The sequence below is a fragment of the Planococcus citri genome, chromosome 2 (genome assembly GCF_950023065.1).
Source record: "Planococcus citri chromosome 2, ihPlaCitr1.1, whole genome shotgun sequence".
Taxonomy (NCBI): Eukaryota; Metazoa; Arthropoda; class Insecta; order Hemiptera; family Pseudococcidae; genus Planococcus; species Planococcus citri.
In genome coordinates, this window is record NC_088678.1 from 48,097,528 (window position 1) to 48,121,053 (window position 23,526).

Here is a 23,526-nt window from a genome sequence, read left to right on the forward strand (position 1 = left end):
CTTACTCAATGTTAAATAATAATAAAATAGAAAATGAAAAAAAAAACACCATTCGATGATTGAAATTTTTTATTCGAATAAATAAAACAACCGATTTATAAGAAACGATACAATTCCTTCACAAATCAATACCACTTAAAAACGGAATAATTTTCCAATAATTTGCAGCTCAATACAAAAAGGATTATTTTTTTCATAAAAATGAAGGGGGGAAAGGTACTATATAAATAGAATTTAAAAGAAAAGTTTCCACGTGAGAACAACAGTAAAAACTTTTTTATTTTCAATTACATCATGAACAAACAAAAGTAAATGAAAATAATACATAACACTATACAAAAAAAATGGATCGAAGACTACTTACAAAATTATTTTACAGTCACAATTCGAGTCGAATAATTTAGATAAAAATCAAAAAAATCAGACAATAAATAGTTATTTCAAAAGAAAAGAAAAAGAAAGGTACATATTTACACGAGTACGTATCACAATAAAAACAATCGATTAATTACAATCGGTTATGAGAAAAAGAGAATTATAACGACACAAAAAATAAAAGAAACACATTAGTTAGTTACATAATAGTACACAAACCTGATTTTTCTGTACCTTTGGTAACAGCCGGATAGATATTCAACTTTGCATCTTGTATTCGCGATTTCACACTAACGGGGACTAGTTTTTCCTCATCACTTGTCGACGACACTATCGAATACGAGTTTTCAGCGACTGTTTCTTCGGCACCGTTATCGTGACCGTTGGTGGTGTTTTTGGGTTCCTCGGGCCGAGGAGAATGAGCTTCGGTGATGTTCTTACTGATATTGATTTTAATCTTAGTAGCGGTGTTGAGAATTTGAACGGGATTATCTAAAAGCTCGATGTTTCCATCCATATTAACAACCCCTTCGGGACCGCTTTTCGTCTGCGGCGAATCGACGACCGTTTCTATATACTCGTCGCAAGAAGAAGGTTCGCCTGCTGGATCACTGATATCTACGATTTTATCATCGTCCGTGTCTTCGATTTTAATAGGTTTAGGAACGTCTTCGGGCAGCTCTTCGACGGCGATTTCCTGTTGAGCGGCGATTATATCCTCGGTATTCAACGTTTCCAAGTTCGGTTCGTCGTAATCGTTTTCGTCGTTGATGATGATCTCTTCGATAGGCTGCTCGATTATGCGTACTTCCTCGACGTCCGAATCATCATCGTCGTCGTAATCCATCGACGATACTGGTATTGCTGATGGTTCGGTAGACGGTTCGTCGGATTTTTCAACCGGTTTCTCGTCTGTCGTCGTCGTCGTATCAGCAGCAAGAGCCGATGCCTCTGCTTCTTCGGCAAGTTTTTCTTTTTCGGCTGCTTCGAGTCTCTCTTGTTCTAGTTTTTGCTGTCGAACAAAGGGATGAAAAAATATATTAGTAATGGCAATACTAGTGGTAGATATGCGAGGTAAAAAAGAAATGAGTCATGAATTTAATAGAAAGACCACTTCAGATGTATGATGCCAATTTTAACGAGAGATGAATGTTCGGAAAATGTTTGTTATAAAATGCACCAACTAACAAGGGAAGTATCCCAACCGGCATAAAAATGTTTGAACCGGACAAAGGGCAATCGATAGACGACCTTGAAATACACCATCAGCCAAAATAAATTTCAGGTGCTGAAATTCATTTTTAAATTTTTTAGAGAATTTTTTAAAATTAAAATTTGAGCCGAAAATGATGAAAATCAAAATTTTACAAAATCGACCTAGAAAACTGAAGTTTATTGAAATATAAATTCAAAATTTCCGAAAAAAATGATTCAAATGAAAACACTTTTCCAAAATCTACCAAAATTGAAAAAAAAAAAAAAAAAAAAAACTTTAAAAATGTTACAAAAATACATAAAAAATCCGTCCAAAAATTTTGTATAAGCCAACGCAAAATACTCGCAAAAAATCCATCAAAATAGAAATACCTAATCTTCAAATTAAAAACCACAATCAAGCTCAAAATTTCATCAAAAACTTCACCAAAATCATAAATAAGTTCATTCAACATTATTAAACTGCTCAAGGAAAAAACAGTAAGTAAAATCGAGAATATTTATACTTTTTTTTTTTGAAATGACAATTTTTGTTAAAAATCACAATTGAGGTCGTTTGGAATCTCAATAAACATTTTACTCAAAAATTCACTTCAAACTGCAATATTTCAAAATTTTGAAAAATTCATAAAAAATAGGAAAAAAGAACAATTTGAAAAAACTTTAAAATTGAATGAAATTTCTGCAAATATCGTAAACATACATCAAAATTTCTTTCAAAAATGTTCAAAAATCAGCATAAAATTGCCAGAGATAAATCCATCAAAATAGAAATAATTTTCAAAAATTCATCAACTCTTCCTCTCGCCCAAATCGTAGATAAATTCGTTCAAAATTACTAAATTTTTAAAAACTTCAATTCCAAAAATCAAAGAAAAATCTACCTATTCAGAATTAAGAAACCTTAAAAATATTGTATATATTCAAGTCGTGTGAATTTTATCTAAAATTTGCTAAAACGAAGAATCTTCGAGGAAAACATCTTCAGGTGAGAGAAAATCAAATTTGCAGCTGCCTTAGTCAATTTTAATGCCTCTTTAAAACATTTTGACGTGAGGGGAAAATCGAAACTCTGCTCGGGGTGCCAAATTGTAAAAAAATGATAAAATTTGGTTTTGAGAGCACGATTAAAAAAGAAATTAAATCCAACACCCATCAATTTTACCAGTCAAGTACATTATTTCAACATCACATTTGGGTTGAAAAATGATTACAAACTTGCCTAATTAAATTTTCACATTTCCAAAAAAAGTAACCTTATTGTAATTTTGTATTTGAAAGCTGTAAAACATCCTCTCTCCACTTCTCGAAAAAATCAAATTTCAAGGTCATGCTCCACACTTCATAGTGAGTCAGTTTATGATATACCCATACAGCAATTCAACAAATTTTGAGCCCGAATCCTTCTCTGTGGGTCATGTTTTGATTTAGAGAGCGAAAGGCTATCAGATTTAGAAACAGGACTCCCGAAAACCTGGATTTTGATACCTATATTGTATTTGTCAAAATTTTTCAACTTCAGCTTTCTATAGGGTGGCTCATTTTGGTTCTGAGAGTCAAACCGGTTTCAGAAGCAGAAAATTCATTAAAATTATAGATTTTTGGGCCGAATATCTGAACAGCAGCAGGAAACCTAATAATTATTTCAACGTCATCTGGAGAAATTCGAAAATTATCGATAAGATGGATATCTTTCTGGAGCCTACAGGCTGGTTGAAAAAGGCAAAGTTCAGATTTAGCTGATCATCAGAGCTAGAGACAAAACTTTCTCATCGCTTCAAAATACGCCTAGGTTCAATATTTTGGTTTTTCTCAAAAATGTTGAAATCCGCTAAAAAAAACGTCATATTTGAAATATTCTACTGGAATTTTCTGGAAGATTAGATTTTCCAGCAGTTCGGTTTTAGAAGATGAAAATTTGCTGCAGATCTAATTTTCATTAATTTTCCTGAAATTGCGTCCGTTGTTACAAAAATACTACATTTTCACTTGAAAAAGTGATTAAATTTTCCATTTGAAAAAATTCAAAAATAAAAATTAAATAAGGCCAATGAAATTTTATTTACAAAAGGTTCGAAGCATACGTCTTCAAAACATCCAACATGTGTTGAAATAAAAATCTGACATCTAAAGTAACTCCCTTCCAAGCATACGAATCTCACCTGATGATCGCTGTAGCACATCGGATGATAAATCAATTCGTCTACTTTGATCGCGTTTCTCAATTGCCATTCGTCGCTTTCATCATTATAGAATTGTTCGAATCGATCTCTGCATAATTCGCAGGCGGCATTTTGATTCGAACCGGCCGGTATACAAGGAACATCTTCTAAAACTTCTTCGGTATATTCGGTAACTGGATGATTATCGAACCAACTGGTTCCTGAAATCATTCATCACACATACGTTTAATCATCACATTATCGTAAACCTCAAAATCAATATCATTGATAATAAATACAAACCTCTATCAGTAGTATCCTCCATTTCTTGAAACTTAATCCAATCGGTTTTGCTGTAGTACCATTTTCTGGAATGAATAGTACGCGCGCCGTCTTTACCTTTTCGGTTCAGTCTAAAATGCCAATCTAGATGCTGACTGTATTTTATCGTTTGTTCGGCCGGGAATCTCAATCCGCAAGACCCGCATTGGATTCCAGAATAGAGCATTTTTATTAAAGCAGGTTGTCTCCTGTAAAATGAATCAATCACACGATATTACAAATTTGATCTTCCATGGTAATCTATTAATTCTGAAATCACCACTTCCCAGCTTCCCCTGGACACTTACTGTTTCAGCGTTTCCGGTTTATCGAAATCTACGTGTTTAACGGTATCACTAGTCTCTTCGCTTTTATTATCTACATTCGGAACAATACCGCTGGCCACCAGTTTTTGAAACAGTTCGTCGATACTGATATTTTCCAAGATACCACCCACTCCCGAAGATGCGCTAGGAACATTATTCGTCACCTGCGGTGGCTGCTCTATAGCCGGAGGAGGTATAGCGGTTGTTAGGACGGGCGGTGGCATCGGTGGCGTAGGCAGACTATCTGAAACTATCGAATACCAATTCGTTAGCTACATATGTATTTGTGTACTTCAAAATAATTCCATCAATAAAGAAACCACCTTACCTGAAAATTGAAACTGCGGAGGTAGCGGTGGAGGCGAAGGTAATTTCGTGACGATCATTTGCGCTAGATTGAGTCCAGGCAAGATGCCTTTTGGTAGAGCCGTGAGTCTGAATTGATATACTTTTCCTAAAAACTTGAACGACTGCGAAGGACCGCCAAAATCCGTCTGAAAAATTCGTCAAATCATAATCATTAGTTTCACAATTCGAGACTTTCTAATCGACTTGAGCACGAGATACAGAAATGTAACTTACTCTAAATGCTACGTTATTAATAAATACTCGTTTCAAGCCATCGATGAACATGAGCGCTACAGGTTTCCTATCGACAAAAAAACTGAAAACAGAGCGAAAAAGCAATAAATTAGCCTCGTAACGAACGACGAATCTGACTGGAAATGAAATTTAATTATTCGATTCGAACTCACTATTGTGGTTTAGCATCCAAGTAAACTGGGTATTGGCATTGATCGTCGATAATGATTTTGATTTTTCCGGCTACTACATCCAGTCTTTTAACCGTACCAATGTTCACTGAAGGCGGAGGTCCTTCTAATCTTATAAAATTCAATTTGCCATGTAACCGAACTCTGATCGGCGATCCTCCAAAATAACAATTGTAGCCCGTGCCATCGATGTAAAGTTCACGAGTAGGTACGCCCAGCCGGAACCTGTAGAATAAATGTACAAACGTGAGTAAAACTTGAACTTGATTTTTCATTTTTCGTAATTCTTACACGAGAAAAAATTGATAAATCGAACGAACGAATGAACACCATTGAAGTGAATTGAAAAATACATAGGTAGTTGAAGGAAAAGTAGAGAAAATCCAAAGGAGAGAATGAAAGAAAATATTTTAGGTTCGAATTTAGGTTACTTTGAGCAGAAAAAATATTTTCTCCCGATTTTGTTTTCAAATTAAACAAAAAATTAATTGCGTCTGAAATTTCAATTTTTTGAGATGATGAAACAAGTTTGGGAAAATGGATCATTTTCAATTAACGATTCTTCTACACAAAATTACAAAAAAAAAAAAAATCTTGAAAAAATCGTGCAATTTCAAGGTCAAAAACACCCACACTAAAATAAATGAATAAAATCTTCAGAATTGTATGGAAAATTCTTACACAAATGAGTTATTTTAGTGAAAATCGTGAAAAATTGGGTAATGAGGAGAAGGCGAGAGGGAGCTCAAAAAATTACATCCAGTAAAAGGAGATCCACTGATACGTTATGTAGTTGTTGAAAATTTTTACTTGATATCGAAAAAAATTATTTTCAAATAACATTGCAAACTTTTTCACCCATAAATGTAATAATTAAATTTTTATCAATTTTTAAAGGCGTTTAATCCATCTTTTGAAAATGTATTAAGGATCAATGAAAAGCGAAAAAAGACGGCTAAAAATCAATTTTCTAATTCCAAACTCATTCTTACGTTCGGTTTTAAAAAAAAATCAAGGAATAAGGAGGGGGGTGTTGAAATTGAGCTCAAAGCTTTTGATTTCCTCCCTTCCGTGAGGTAAAATTTTGCCTTTCAAAAAAAGAAAAAAAATGAAAAATATGTCTTCATTATTTTTTAAACACTTGGCAAAAAAAAATAAATTTCAAAAAACACTGGAGCTGCCAAAATGGGCATTTTATAGATAAGTAGATTTTAAATCAAAATCAATTTGGCTGATTTCTACAAGTTCATTTTATTATTTTTTTTTGTGAGAGAAACGATTTCGTAAGTGAACCAAGACTAGATAAATCAAGAATCATGGGCTCGTAATTTGACATTAAAATCGATTATTTTGAAAATTAGACTTCTACTTCCCCGTTGAAAAAGGTTCTCGGTGTTTTGATGAAAATATAAAATACAAATAAATTTGGTACCTTCAGAATCTTCTGAAAGCAAGTTTGTTATTCCCCCCCCCCCCAAAAAAAAATCACTACTATTCTGTTTTTAATTTTTTTATTAATTGGTCGATTGTATGTAGATTGAGATGCTTTCTTTCGTAGAATTCTGTTAATGGATTGAAAAATTATTCGGTGAAAGATAAGGGATTAGTTTTCTCCCTTCTGGAATGAAAAAAATAAAAAATGCTCCAACCCAGAATTCCAGAAAATAGAATTAATGAATAATTTTAGTTCTTCAATTTTCTAGGCCATCTCCTTTACCGTTGAAAATGAAATCGATTTCGATGTTGAAGAAATTGAATTCAATAAAAAATTTGAGTGGTAATCTAATCTTGGAATCGAAAATGATATTATGTTTTATGAGTTCCAGTACTGCGGAATAGTTGCTTCTTGGAGAGCATTAAAATGAAAAAGATCATTTCGATCAATTAATATTTTCTAATCGCGCAAGAGCCTTCAATTTTTGAAAAATAAATTATTTGAAAAATCATAAAAATCTCCAAAAATGTCTCTAGCAAATTGTAAGCTCTTTTTTTCGTTGATCGGACCAGAAAGTATGACTTTTCTGGAGAAAAATCATTGTTTCGGAATTTAGAGATGCATACGTCAATAAACTATAGCTCATGTGCATAGTCTTGTAAGAAAATTCCGAAACAATGATTTGCTTCTAAAAAGATATCATTTCTGGTCAGAATGAAGAAAAAAAACTTGAAAATTTTGTTCAAGCTATTTTTGACAATTTTAAAAAACATTATTTTTTTCAGTTTTTGCTCGATCAGAAGATAATAATTGACCGAAATGCCGTCTTCATTTTAATATTTTACCTAAGAAGCAGCTTTTTGGTGGCAATGGAACTCGCAACACCGGATTTCGTCATTTCGACCCTCCCTCATGGACAGGTTCAAATCAGATGGAACTCACAAATGGTCTTCAGACCAGTATATATCCCTACATGAAAAGAGGAAAAGAGTTATGGAATAAAAATGATCCATTACAATGTATTACAACTTCGAATCATCATCATCATTATTCGCAGAAATATTGAAGCACATTATGAAACTAACTAACGATTTCACCCCCATCCAAAAATACAAACAGGAGTCAGGATCAAAGACAATTTCAATTCTTCAGAGATTTTGGATCAACAGATTCAACCTTATTCCGATCGTGTCGATGGAAAAGTCACGTTCATTCATTCGCCGGATCGATCATCGTAATCGTGGAAAAAGAAAAGTTGTCCAAATTGATGATTACCTGTGCTTTACGCCATAAACCAGTGTCTCGATTTCAGGCGCATTCAAGGTACACGGAATACCGAATTTATCGTCGACAACGATATTTCTGACTCCGTTGAAGAACGATATATCTCTAGGATCGTCCCAGTTCATGAACACGATGGCGGTCGATCCGTAATGACGAATTTCGCGCGATATACCATCAATATTGATACTTTTAACCGGATCCATGTCGATCTGATCAATGAAACGTAGATCAGTAGGTGGTATCTCCGGCGTCGTGAGTTGAGAATTCATCGTATAATCGTTTCCGACAGGAGCGGAAAAACTGGTACCGAAATTCGATTCGAATTTGGGAAACATGGGCGGCGATTCTGTTTTAGGTCTAGAGCTTTCCGATACTGACATGATGATTAAATTCGACGGCGTAGGTTTTTCGTCATTCGATACGGAGTTTGGCGTGTCGGTTTGCGAATAGAAGCTGTCGTCTGATTTGGCTTTTTTCGGTTCCATTCCCGGACTACGACTGCCTTCTTCTTCTATACCGACTTTAGCCAGCTCGGAAATAGGTCGTTTGTTGTTGCTGATGCCACTGTTGCTGTTGCTGTTACTATTACTGGTTTCGACGCTGTCCACGCTACATCTGGAGGACGCATCGCTATCGTTGCTGCTGACGCTAGTTCGCCTTTTCTTGTGATTACGATAGTTCCTGTTATCTTGACTTTTACGTTTAATCGGTTTGATAGATGACGAGGTAGATACAGGGGTGGTTGTCGGAGACGACGTAACCGACGTTGTTGCGACTTCTTCGGGTTTAGATGGTAAAGCGTCGACGTCGATGACTTCTTCGATTTCTTCGTCTTCCGAATTAACCTCGATCACCATTTTAGATTCGTCTTCGGGAACAACGACAGCCACCGGCGCTGCTGCTGCTGCTGCCGCAGCCGTCGGTACAGGAAGTATCTGGAAACCGAATAACTGTCTGTAATCGACATCCTGAGTTTTACTTTGTTCGGCTGCTGCTGCGGTCGACGATATGATCGGAGCTGGCGGCGGTACAGGTAGTGTAGGAGATAGTTGCGCCGGACTGACTGGTTTGGCCGGAGAAACCGTCGATGGTGTCGGACTCGACGAACATGCTGATGTTGAAGTAGCTGAGGTAGTAACGGAGATCGATTGCAGCGTCGTCGTAGGTATCAGTTTATCGGCCAAGTTGGCGATTGAGGTAGTTGCAGCTAAAATTACCGGGTTCGCGGTCGTACTCGTTGCGACAGGAATACTGGCAGTGATGACAGGCGGAATTGGAATCGGAATCGATGCCATGATCGGCGGCACGGTAATAGCGACAGGAGGAGATGGTTCAACCACCGTCGAGGTAGATATTGCAGCTGGAGTCGAAATCGTAGTCGTCGTCGAAGTGACTGCGTACACCAATGTTGTCGTCGGTGGCAACGGTATATGAGATGTCGTAACTGATGACACAACAGGCGATGTCTTTTTAGTAACCGGAGCTGGAGCCGATGCAGTCTTAGACGCACGTTTTGGACTAGCGGTTTTGTCACGTTTCACGGCGGAATTTTTACTGCTCATCGAAGTGGTTAACGTCGTTTTGCTCTTGGGTTTTTCGACTTTCTTAGATTCTTTGTTTTCGCTAACGGTGGCCGAGACGCCTTTGCATTCCTCCATCATACTGATCAGTATGGGTACAATCTTAGGATAATATTCTGCCATCGAAGCTAAAGTTTTATCACCTTCCGGATCCTCGATCAGAGTTTCGGCGATCACTCGTAATCTGTGGCTGCGTTCTTCTTTTGAAAAATAATTTAATTTCGGACGTTCCATTTGTTTATCTCGGTTCAACAAGTATTTCAACATTTCGCCGATATTTTCAGCGATTTCGTTTCCTTTCTCCTTAACGGGGTTCATAGTCGAAGCGGTAGTTCTTTTCGTCGCAGCGGAGGTCGGTTGCGTCGCAGCGGAGGTCGGTTTCGTCGTAGCGGCGATCGCTTTCGTTGTATCAGCGATCGTTTTTGTTATAGCGGCGGAAGTTTTTGTCGTAGCACCAGCAACACTACCTCCGGCGCTTTTCGCTTTCGTCGACGATTCAACTTTGGATGATTTAGCAACTTTAACGATGCTTCCGTTACTGCTACTACTGCTGCTGTTACTGATGGTGGAATTCGTCCCCGAAGTGGATGGTGTGGCGACGGTGGCTGAATCTGAACTACGTGACGATGATTTCCCAGTAGTTTTGACCACTTTGATGATTTTCTTGACCGGAGCTGCTTTCGGTTCTATCTTCGATGCTGGTACTTGTCTCTTTTCAAGTTGCGCTCTTCTATCTACAATCGGAGAAAAAACTACATAAAATTATTCGTTAAAATATAAATAGTCTATCCGTCTATCGGCTTGTTTGAAAACACGGTTCGTGTAGGAGTCTCGTGTACAACTCCTGCACAAACAGCTGCCGACGTGATCTCCATTCGGGATTATTTTCAAACCTGAACTGCTTGCAACTTTTACCACTTACGTTTACCTGTGCGAACGTGTATTTCTTTTCGGTAGCCGTTTCCGTGCAAACACTCGTGTATTTTTCGATTTTAATTTTTTTTCAACGACACAACCAGATATTATTTTGGCATTATTAGCGTATTACATATCAAAGCTCACTATTACTCGTCCATCTCTCAAATAAGATTTTCAAAACGATTGAGAAAACGGCCGGGAATTTACAGTACACCAAAGAAAAGTAATTTCAAATCGCATTCGACGTCGTCGAATCATATTTCACACAAATCAAATTTCAATTTTTGTTTCGAACGTATAATTTCGTAAAACCGTAAAATTTGAGAACTTCAGAGGCCCCCCTCCCTCTCCCGTATCTTAAGCGAGATCAAAATCGCTTTCAACCGAAATTTTACCATTCCGTTAAAGTATAAGTCTTTCATCTCGTACACGACTTTAGTAGGTAATAATTTAAAGGTAAATCTAAGAACTACAAATTACAAAACTTAGCATTTAAATTGGCCATTATATAAATGGGAAAACTAATAAAAAGTAACACACAATAAAAATGCTTTATTTAACAATCAGGGAAAATTTTTTTCACTAGGTAAAAAAAGAAAATGAAAGATCATATAAGTAACAAAGGTAGATAAATATTTTCAATTCAGTCTATCAGGAAAAAAACCAATAAAATATCACAGTCTTTAATTAAATACTGTAAACCAATCACAGTATCGTTTATCAGGTTTAAATAGCTGGCAGTTGCAGGTTTAGAGAACTAAATTAATAAATCGACACCTTGAACTTGACTAGGTATTTTGACCTATTTTTTTCTCATCTATGTTCCATACGTGAAACGAAAAAAATAAAAAAAAACCAAAACAAAGCCACCGTAAGCGTAATTTGATAATTATCTAGTACGTACGTTTAAATCGAAACCGCAATTTGTCGTACGATACGAAAATTGCTTTTATCAACGAGTATTTAATTTCTGTATCGAAGCAAAACGTGTATAATCGTGATGAAAGAACACTGGTACGAGATTTTGATAGAATTCAAAAATTTACAAACAATTATACGAATAGAGTAGCGGTTAATTATTCACATTTGATAATACATTAAGGTAAGAGTTCGAAAAACTTTCGAGAGGAAGAGAGCAACATAATATTATGATTTTCACACCACTACAATGGGTTATTAACACAGTTATACTAGCATTTTCACGTATGACAAGTTTAATGGGGGGGGGGGGGAATCGGAGACGACCTATCGATATCACATAATTCGGATAAGAGCTATTGTAAAAGATAGACATGGATTTCGATAACAATGCATGACTGTATGTTGATAAGCTATCAGCAAAAAGTCAGATTCTCTATTCTAGCAACGAACTTTGAATTCTACAATAATCGAGATAGAAGAATGAATACCTCGGTGCCTAATTGAGATTATAGAGAGGCAACCATTTCGATTTTTTCGAGATGAAATTCACTCAGACTTATTTTCTCAAGGCAGAAAAGAATAAAAACATTAACAAATTAAGTTATTTTCTTGAAAAAAATTTGCAACGCGGAGGGAGGAGGTCATCTTAAACAAATTTTGAAAAAATTACCAAAAAACGCATGAAAATTGAAACAGGTATTCTTTAAACATGGAAATAATCCATGTAAAAAATCAAAATTACTGGAAAATTTGGCGAAAAAAACAAATTCAAGAAAATGGAAAAAACGACGACTCCGAAAGTGACGTTTTAAAATGTTAAGGAATTGAAGTGTTACTAATATTTGAAGAAGGGGGGGGGGGGTGTTTATCTGTAATCTATCTCAAATTTCAAGAAATCGAAAATTTGCGCACAGAGCTTCAATTTTTTGTGCATTTTCCAAACTTTTGTACATGACAAAAAAAATCGCATCCGAAGATCGCGAAGATGAGAAGTTACAAGTTGAGAAAATAGTAATTACGATCTGCAAGGAGACGAAGGGGAATAGGGCACTCAAATCTTCACCCACCACACGTTCGGACACCTCTACATATAAATTTATCAGGGCACATCAAATAAATTCGCGATATGATCGCTTCGTTCTTCATGATATAATCAGTTATCAGATCACAGCATCTTCGATATAATTTCAATAATTTGCAGGTTTTTCAGTCAGATCACTTTGACAAAAGGGTCGGCGCAACCGAGCAACGCGGATCTTCAAAAAAAAATACGATTTTCCATTTATATTTTATTCTCAATCCGGCTCGCGATTGTTCTAATTGAAATTCAGCATCGTTGAGAAAATCCGATTCAATCCATCCATCATTCACGTTCAATTCAATCAGAAGAAAGGTTGGCTTCGATACAGAAAAAAAATCACTTGATAAAACGTCACATCGTATCGTAGGAGTATTTCCTCAGTTTAAAGCACTTAAGATCCTATACCTTGCTCTTCGAATCGATAAAAAAAAGTGAAAGCCACCGAATCGCAGCGAATTAAAAAAAAAAGAAGTCGGAGTAGACGAACTAAGTATTTAAATTCACTTTCATTTCTACTCCAATCGAGCTACCACTCTCATTTTGATAGAAATGTTGGCGAATTTGAAACTCATTACGTCTACGCAAATTATTACAATAAAAATCTAACTCAGAGGGTAATTTTTCAAAGAAAGAAAAAAAATGTTTAAAAAGAAATTCGTTTCGATCAAGAACATACGACAGGAGCACCGACCAAAAAAAACTTAATCGTGGTGCAAAATACCAGCAAATTAAGTATTAATTCCACTGTACTAAGTATTTTGTATTTTTTTAAACACAATAATAATCTTCTTAAACAGATAACATTTGTGAATATATCAACCCTGAATAGTGCTATATACAAACCATTTTTCTGGTCAATTTTAGCATCGATATGAGGAACAGAGATCGTCGTCGTCGTCGCCGTCGACAAAGCAGGAGGAAGTATTTTTGCTTCTCTAGCGGTTACAGAAGCGGCCGAATTATTAGTATTAACAACAACTGGTCTACTTTGTTCTTGTTGTTCGATTCTACGCAGACGAGGATCGCGTGCGCGTTTTTCTGCGTTAAGTTTAGCTGCGGCGTTAATTAACTCGCTGCTGACAGGCGTAATCCTCGTTGTCGTGACGCCGTTGGCGTTTGTAACATTTGCACCAATCTGTAAAATGCAACCCAATAGTGTAAATAGGATGGGTAAATTGAAAAAGAAAAGAAGTAAACAACATAGTCTAATAAAGAACCAGAATGAAAAAAAAAATGGAAGACCACGCGGAAAGAACCAGATAAGTCAAAAATTTTCAAAAATGATTTTATGGTCGAATTAAATTCACACTGAGAAGTAAAACAATGCAAGCAGTCCATCTAGATTTCGAAAAAAATTGATTTTTTTTGGTTTTAAAAACGGCCTTTAAAAAGTAGATGAGGGGAGAGAAATGAGCCGAGACCAAATACAAGACAAAAGGAAGAAAATTTCAACATTAATACTCGTAAGCATTATTTTAGAATGCGAAAATTTTTCATCGTGTCATCATGATAATCAATGTTCATCAAATTCAAGTTGTTGCAAAACACTAATTTTTCAGTTTTATGCTTGATTTTTTCACTAAAAGAGTAACTTTTCAACTCGTAAGTTGCGTATGTGTTCAGTTTTTTTCTAATATGCCTCGAGATGTGTTTGTGGGATGTTGTGTGATATATTTCCAGTCATTACTAATATGAAATTCAAATTCACTACAAAATTAGAGCATTTTGATACTTAAAAAAACGCCGTAACACAAAAGTTAAAAAGGTGACTTGTCTGGTTCTTTTCAAGTACTCTTCAAATGAGGATGCAAAAAAAGTACAAAGGAAGAGCAGGCGTTGAGAATAGAAAAAGCATATTCGACCCTCGTGAAGAGCCTGTCTGCTTATTGACGAAATTTCGACATTAAAATGAAGAACTTTCACAGAAACGTTGAGCTTTAAGCTGACGGTCACTCATACACCCTCCTCCTCTAACAACATGAAAATGTACGTTCACTTTCAAAGCGAAAATAATACAGCTCAACTTTTTCCTTAGTCTACAAAGGATACTCCAGGTCAAATTTGGCGATGAAAATGCGATTTTGAACATTCAGAAAATATTTTGAAAAAATCGTCAAATTTTCACATGGAAACAGTACCTAATAATATAAAACTAGAAAATTACTAATTTTGAAAAATTCATCAAAAAAAAGACAATGTAGGATCGTTCAAATTATTCTCTAAATCCATAGTACTCAAGTGGACGAACAAACAATATCATTATAACCATGCAATTACTCATCTTCAAAATTGCAGTGACAAATTTGATTTGAAATTTCCAAATTTGGAGTGCCAGATAATTCAAATGACTCCCATAATCCACAGCAACTCGAGTAGAGAAACAAAAAACGCTATTATTACAAATTGCCATCTTTAAAATTGAAGGGGCAAATACAAATTATTTGAGAAATTGGGAAACTCCAAATCTGGACATTTCAAATCAAGTACGAGTATTCAACTTCAATTTCCAAGACGAGCAAGTTGTCATAAAAACATTTTTTTAGTTTATTCGAGTGGTATGGGTTAGGGATATCATGGTAATGATCTAAAGCGAATTCGCTGTTTCAGAGAGCTATCGATTCAGGGAATTAAATTTTATAAAAGTCACAGGCTCCTAAAAATCATACCAAATTTTCGATTCCACTTCTCGTGAGCCAGTTTCATTGCATGAAAATGTCATCGAACAAGCTGAATTCGATTTTTTTTTTAAAAACTGAGTTTTTTTCGTCAAATCTTTTACACGCGAGCTAAATGCAAAAAAAGTACTTTTTTGAAAGGTCTAATCCCCCCTCTCGGATTGAAAAAAATATCCCTAATTTAGACGAAAATTGAAGAGAAAGCTCACTCTCGAGTGTGAAACAACCTAGAAAAATTTCGAGCCCACGAGCCACTCATGGGCCTGAGCCAAGTATCCTCTAATCGTAAGTAGTAGGGTCATTTATTCTGAAAACAAGAGTAAGTTTTTTGCAGCTTTTGGGTTATACTCGTATGTATAACTCGTGCAATATCTCGATCAACTCAACCCCTAAAAATGAGTTTTTGAACATCACTAACTGATTTGAATTCTACGATTTTTTATCAACAATAAAAATTCTTTTTTTTAAAACTAATGCTCTGAATTCGTGTTCAGCCGGTTAAAACAATCCGATTACCACACTTTTCAAGATCTTTATTCAATCAAATTTTTCCATTCTTTCATCAAGTGTTAAACAATTTTCTATCAAAAAACGCGAATTTGGATAGTTCGACCGAAGTGAACATGAAGAATAGAAAAAGTGGGGGGATTACTGGCGTATTTTGACCAGCTGAACAAGTGAACACGAATCCAGCGTTAGTTTAATGGAGAAGAAAAGCTATAAAATTGATAATAAACCGTAATTTTTGAGATCAGCTAATGTTCAAGTGTTTGGTAGTGGTAGAGGGCTAACAGGGCTCTTGAATTTTTGAATTTAATCGGTCAGTTATGTTCGCAAATTTCACCGCGACTTTTTTAAGTGGGGGGGGGGGGGCGATCGAGGTACTGCACAATTATACCATGCGAAGGTGGCAAAAACCCACGTTTTTTTCTCCTTCAAAAATCACCTCAATTTGAGGACTGAAGGGGGATCTGGGAAAAAGTTGCAGAATGACATCCAGACCCCGTACGAATCATGGTCCTTCAACTCGAATATCTTTTTTCAACAAAGTTGAAAATGTTGAAATTTTTTCAAAAATTCGATTCATTTCTCTTGCTTGGTTGAAGATTATTATTAGCATAAGTAATGCTTTTTTCGAGTTTTTTTTTGTTGAAAATTTCGAAGTTTCAAATTTCAGTAGAAAAAAAAATTGAGAGTTCAAATCTGACTCCAAGTTATAACTTGATGACGATGAAAATAGGAACCAAATACCTACTGATATCGAGAAAAAAATCAATTGTGCTCCTCGCTCGATTGTACAATCTCTTTACGCAATATCGACAGATTAACCATTAATTGATTCAATAAAAGAAAGAATCCGCCATTGTTCAAGTTTTTCACTCAAGTAAATAATTTACCCAATGTCGAAATCTACTGAAACGTATAAATGCGGGGATATTTTTAGACATATTTCCGAGAGCACTCGTCGAGAAGAATTTTAATCCTCCGATATATGCAAATGACACGCGTAGGTAACACATCAATGCTACACCTACATTCTCAAGACGCAAAAGCTACCCTTGACAACAAAATGCAGGGAAGTGGAATTGTGAAGGTACAACAAAATACATATAATTTGAATCTAAATGGGGGTATAATCGTTCATTTGAATTAGTAGACTCTAGGTCAATGAACAAAAAGGTTCCATAATCTGATCAACAAGAATCTGGCGGGAGGGGGGAGGCGCGGCGGGGAGGTAAGGAATTTTGCTCGTAACTGTCAAAAATTGTCCATGACTATTTTATAAGAAGTACTTTAGACAGTTTCGATAAAAAAAAGTGCACAAAATAATTTGTACATTAATAGCAAATGCTGAAATCATTTTTTCTCAAATCTGATGATTGCCGGAACTATACAAATGGGAAGTTAATCAAGTCAGAAATAAAAACAATATCGATAAGTAATAACGGAAGAAAAAATTGTCCGACAATAATAACGCGTTTTTTTTGATAATATTATCTGATTCTAAAATCATCAAACAGAAGATAGGCCATCGATAAAAACAAATTAAAAATTCGCTAATAAAAATCAATGGCGAAACATTGCTTGGAGAGAAATACAGTAGCTAGCTACGTGGTAAAGATAAAACATGACTAATATAGGCTATCTTATCGATTTACATCGCAACATTCTTCGATTTAATTTTAATTTAGTACGATCGAATTGAATCACGTAGCAGTTTATTCACTGAAAAGCACATAACATAGTACGTAGAAACTAGAAATATCGTTCAGATAATACAGAAAGAGTTTGTGCATACGTCAGATCTGGAAGAGAAAAATAATGAATTTTGAACTCGGGAATTCCAAGCGAAAATTTTACAATTGGTATTTTAATGTGGTGACCAAAATAACAGTCGATTCCAACGAAAAATCAAACGCAATTTATTGGACTACACAGTAAAATGTTTATTGACAGTAGCCACAGCCAGTAATCACACAATTGAAAAAATCACTACTTTCTCACTAACATTTTTCAACCAATTTTCAGGAAGCTATCGACTTGACCCCCCCCCCCACACACAAAAATGAACAAATTCAAATTTTTCGCCGACAATTTTTCAATTTCAATCAAAATTATTTTTAAAAAACAAGAAGTACAAAAATGAACGCATTACATACGTTATAAGACAGGGTGTCTAACTGTCTAACAAAATTTCAAAATAAAAAAGCAGCACTTTAGCACGACTTTTAGCAGGACATTGTTTAAACACTTGAGATTTTATAAGGAAAGGGAGCCGGGGGGGGGGGGGGCGAAGAAAAATTTTACATTAGAATTTTTCGCTTTTCCAGTGTCTTTAAATATCCCAAGATTTTCTTCAAGCAAGCGAATGTCGAAATTGATTTTATTTTTACATGCAAGGTACTCGCTAATGTAATGAAATTGGGTAAAAAATGAAAAACTTCTTTCAGCATGATCAATTCTTAAAAAATAATTGGAAAATTCCAACAACATTTGGGAAAAAAATTATACCAATATTTCGAAATAAATCGGCGAGTTTTAAAGTAAAATAAGTTCCAAGATATAAAACAACAACTTTGTCATTTGAAATGCACAATTTTGCCTAATATTTTTCATACAACGTATACAAATTTTGATTTCTCCCTCAAGTCTGAAATTTTTAAGAGAAACAAAGTGGCCCTGGCGATGCGAGGGCAAAAGTTCTTGAAAATCAGCATTTCGAGAGGTATGAAAAACGATGTTTTTTTTTGTGTGATGAGTTAATTATAAAAAGTTTATTACTTTGCTTCCAAATTCGGAAATTCAGATGATTTTTTTTTTTGAAAAATTCAAAATTTAAAAAAAAGCAAACGAGTTTTAGCGAATTGGGGCCAAAAGCTTTCAAAAATTTATGTTTTGAGAAGCAAAAAAAAGGTTTCTTCGTGCAGAGAGGAGTTTATTTTTCTGATTCAAACTTTGAATATTTCTTGAATTTGAACATGAAGGTTGTTACGTGTAAAAAGAGGAAATAGCTCAAGCGAAGCGAGGGCAAAAGCTCTCAAAAATGCGCAATTCAAGCTGTAAAAAAGTCGACAAATGAGCTCTTTTCTGCAGAATGAAGATCGAGAAGAAGGAACGCATTTAAATTTTTCAATTTTTTCACTAGTTACGTTTTCTACCCATTTTTAAAATCACTAACTTTTCACTACCTGTAAAATACCCTGGTTTATAATCAATGATCGAAATTTCTGTGATTTTTCATTGAAAAGTTGGAATATTTCAACTTTTCAATTACTTTTGATTATTTTTCAATTACCATTATAAAGGAGCCTTATGAAAAAAATGTATTCGGAAGATTTGTTCAATTTTGTTTTGGAACATTCGTTGAAAAAAAACAATAATTTAATTCGTAGAATTAATAATTTTAGTGCAATAATCAAAATTTTTGAAATAATTATATAATGTACCAACTAGCTATTCAATTCATAAATTAATCGAAATTATTTAAAATAAAGTACGAATCACTATGCTGAAATTTAGGGGAAGGGGAGACTTTCATTTTTCATCACAAAGTTTGTTTTTCGATAATATTTTCGAATTTCGACATAATTTTAGAAAATCCACGTTAAAAAAAGTCTGACAGAAAAAAATACTCGAGATTCCAAAAATAGGGCAATATTTCAAACAGAACATTACGCAAAACAAAACAAAAGCAAAAAATTTCATTCGACCAAATCGTAAACCATTTTTTTCACAATGCCACGAGCGACGATTTCTCAACATTATCTTCCAATTACACACACTATTGTTTTATTTGTCATTTCGAAAAAAAAACTAACACCAGTTTCGCCATAAAATCGTAATGCATAAAATTCGATAACTTATATACATACGTATTTTTAAGGATTTTCCTGGAAATTCTCGGAATGTAATCATTTCAACTTTTTAAATGGAATTTCGAAACTAAATTTCACTAGATTAGGATATTACGTTACCTAAGTTAAAAATTACGATAGATTCGAAAACGAAATGCAAAAGCTTCATACCGAATTAATTTTCTTACCAAAATTAATGTCAAGTTAAAAATTACGATAGATTCGAAAACGAAAGGCAGAAGCCTCATACCGAATTAATTTTCTTACCAAAATTAATGTCATCGATTACACTCAAAATCAATCGAACGCCGCTTCAATTCAAAGGAGAAAAAATAATTCGCGTAATCGCAGAGATAAAACAGAAAAAACGATGACTATACTCAAATACTAGTTTACAAATGATTCAGAAGACCTTCTGGAAATTCATCTGCATCCTCAAAACTTTTCCATACACTGCACACGTCATCGACAGCAAATTTATTACGTTTGAGTAACGAATCCATTTCATTTACCCCCAATTACACAATTTGGAAAATGAAATATTTTTCGAACATAATGACAGAAGGTACCCAGATGAACATAATCTCCTACAGGTAATGCTCACTCGAGTTGAATTTTTGATCATCCAGTCGAGCATACTTCCCAACAATGAATTGATTTTTGTATAATTTTATATATTTAAGACGCTGTTTTCCAATAAAAAATATGTACTGTACAAAAATAAGACAAAAAAAAATAATGATAAAAACTTTCGCAGGAATAAACAACAGGGGACAAACAAAACACGACTTTCATAAAATATTTAAACAATATTTCAAGTTCGAAACGAGTAAACAAAAGATACCGAAGAAATGAAACTCATTTCACCGACAAGACTACAATTTAATATCGATTTTACCTAAAAGTCTGTTAATGACGGATTTGATTAGACAAGACCTCGAAGTAAAATAATAAATTGTAATTAGAAAAACCGATCGAATTTAGATTGGTCACGAAATTGAAAATTTTATAAAATATACCAGGTACCTGGTAGGCGAATGTCAAAGTTGAATAGAATGTCCTACATAATTTAAAAAATAGGATTTCCAAAACAAAAGTTTACCAATAGTTTTTAGGTGCAGAGAAGGGTAAATTTGAGACTGAATCTCTTTTTTTTTCAAACTCAATTCCACTTTTGTGAATAAAATTGCTCAACTAAATCAAAATGTTGTCTTTTTGACACCAGATACCTACAGTTCCCAGAAAAAAAAAAAAAAACATTTCCCGTTAACGCCTCATAATGCATTTTCAGTACTGAAACGTTAATCACGTAATTTTTCGCGATTTCTTCGAAAATTGTCGAGTTCTCATTAAAAAATCTATTCCTATTTGAAATACCCCGAGTTTCTAACTATTCAGGTATTCACAATACATTTACCAGAGCAAGCAAACTCACTGGTAATCAACTTAGCACCGAATGTTTGTTCAAGTAATACAAGTACTATGTTCAAATATTGACTCTTCTTCAAAATGAACGAGCTAATTATCACTGAAATATAGTGCGTGGTTTCCAGAGATTTGAAAAAATCTTTCGACAAGTAAATATTTCAAATTACAGAATTAAATTTGAAACAACGATAATTAAAACACTGAGAAAATTCATCGTACAATCAATATAACAAAACTGACTCAATAATTTTTGGAATTGAAAATATACGAATGGAAATGTAATTTCCGCAAATCATCTACGAACTATAATCATCGCTGGTAACGGTAACTTGTTATCAGCGTAACAGGTATATCAATAAGGAAATTACAATTAAGTATTCGTGATAATAAATGAAAATGAAACGATCGCAAATCAAACAACCTTTGAAGCGATGATTTCTCAAATACTACGTAAATAAAATCATTTCATAGAAATATGTGCATTACTCACAGCAAAGAATTTCGGATTCACATGTATCGATGTTGAAGATTGAGAAAACGACCACGTAGAATCTATAGCCTGGACCATTCTATCTAATTGCGATAAAACGGGTGCTGGAACTAGAATACCCCAACAACCTCTTAATTTTGATAATTTTTGACGAATCGTTTCATCGCCCTGTAACAAGAAAATATGGATTAATACACATATCAGGTACAATATTAATCATTATCATGAAAAATGTCGATCATTACCTGTTTATATACTAAAGCAAACAGTCTAGGAATATGTTTGCAGAATAATTCTGAATATTCACTTCCAACACGTTTAATAATGGAGTCTATTAAATACAAAACTGGTAACTTTAACGGATCTGCAACCTGTTTCGAAACAAAAACAACAACAACACCGTCAGAACACATCATTAATCACACGTAAAAGAAGGATTTAGTCTGGACTGTGGGCGACTCTATTGTAAATGCAAAAACCATACCTTTTCTAGTCGCTCGACAATACAGCTCACTACAACATGAGCATATTCTTTCGACTCATCGGCTATGTCGGTTAAAACCTCAATCAAAAGTTTACTATTATGAAAACTCAAGTCTTGTAAAGATGTTGAATATGCTTCCCTTATTTCTGCTTCTTTTTCACTAGTACTCGATCTGGATGGCGTTTCCATTCTCTAAAAACAATTCAAAGAATTCGTATTATTTACAACGATTTTTACAAAAACGAAAAACAACTAAACGACAAAACTCTCTAATTTAGACGCGACGACCTCGAAACAGCAGTAAACTATCAATTATTTTCGGAACATATTATGTACTAATGGTTTTTGCATAGTAGCTGAACTTGATAGCGTAAATATGACCGTATTCTAATCGAGAATACAATCTCTCATTAGAATATAGTGTTCGAAAATCATGACAATTTACAAATATAACAATAGGGTAAAAATCATCGAACCGTTTTAATTTTCTCCGTGATTTTCAAGCGTTTTAATGTCTGATTTTTATACATATTTATCCTCGAATGATTCGTTTTGCTACTAGAACCACATACAGTTGAATTGTAAAAATAAATTATCAATTTGAGAGCTAAAATTATTAGGTATAACTCGGATTTTTTAGATCTACGTTACTCGGATAGTATTTACACGATCGGAGCACAATTATTCGGTCAAAACGATATGAAAATTCAACCACAAATTCTACACTTGAAAAGAAAAAACTCAAGTTTTTTACGATGCCAAATTTCAACTCGAATGCTAACGTAGCGCCAAACAAAATTGGTTACCAACGTCAGCAAGTGAAGTACCAGCACTGCGAATTACCCTTATCAGAAAAATTCATTTACTACTTTAGTTTTTGTTCAACTGCAAGATAATTTAAAATTTAAGACTTCCGACGAGAAACCTCGACTCGCACAAAATTTACATATTTTAATCAGACCTAACGTGTTAAATACGATAACACGTAAATGACGTTCTTAACGGATAAACTGGTGACTTGAGTAATACTTTTCGATACACAATGGAATGACGTTCGCGACTTTCTACAATCAAATTTCACAGTTTAGAGCATAACTAATTGCAGTCGTGATAAAAACGAATCGATATGTTAACTTACGCAATTCATTACAATGTAACTGTTTACATTTTTGCATTTAAACGTCACATTTTTTTAAAGGTAAATAGAGATCAATAATAATTATTGCGAATACTGAAAAGTGAAATCAAAAATATCTGTATACGATTCTCTTTACGAAGAATAATTTGGAAAAATTAATGAAAAACTGTGCAAACAAAACGCGGCGTTTCTCTTTTAATATATTCAAAATTTAAAAATAAACATGTGCAATGTGGAAAACCCAACGTAAAACCCATACTAATTATCAATAAAACGTTATGAAAAACATGGTGACTTACTTTCACACAGGATTACGACGACATACGATGATATTGAATTCCATATAATAGTTGATTTTCACGTAAAAATTACAGATTATAAACCAAATACATTACATTTTCTTATTTGCAGCGAATACGAATTATCGTAACGATTTAATAAAATTAACAAAAGTGGAAAACAAAAACGAAAATGCGAAGTTGACGAACATCAATGATCAATTCCACATGACAATGCGCAGATAGTGTCTACTAGATGATTCAACAAAATGGCTGCTCGAGGTGAT

At 34.4% G+C, this 23,526-nt stretch overlaps 1 protein-coding gene across 2 annotated transcripts; it reads right to left on the reverse strand.

Annotated features, from left to right (window-relative positions):
* Positions 1 to 258: 258 nt before the first annotated feature.
* On the reverse strand, positions 259 to 23,500 carry LOC135836194 (uncharacterized). 2 transcript variants are annotated; one of them, XM_065350859.1, is made up of 13 exons: positions 23,261 to 23,500; positions 21,824 to 22,015; positions 21,585 to 21,710; positions 21,340 to 21,507; positions 13,235 to 13,526; positions 7,883 to 10,205; positions 5,155 to 5,397; positions 4,982 to 5,063; positions 4,728 to 4,893; positions 4,382 to 4,649; positions 4,056 to 4,282; positions 3,753 to 3,973; positions 259 to 1,387 (listed from the first exon to the last, which is right to left on the reverse strand). In XM_065350859.1, the coding sequence occupies exons 2-13, from the start codon at positions 22,010 to 22,012 to the stop codon at positions 575 to 577; spliced, it is 5,118 nt and encodes a 1,705-aa protein (XP_065206931.1). In that variant the 5' UTR covers positions 22,013 to 22,015; positions 23,261 to 23,500; the 3' UTR covers positions 259 to 574. The 2 variants fall into 2 exon arrangements, with proteins under 2 accessions (XP_065206931.1, XP_065206930.1); XM_065350858.1 differs by lacking the exon at positions 23,261 to 23,500 and adding an exon at positions 22,300 to 22,921.
* Between the last annotated feature and the right edge of the window lie 26 nt (positions 23,501 to 23,526).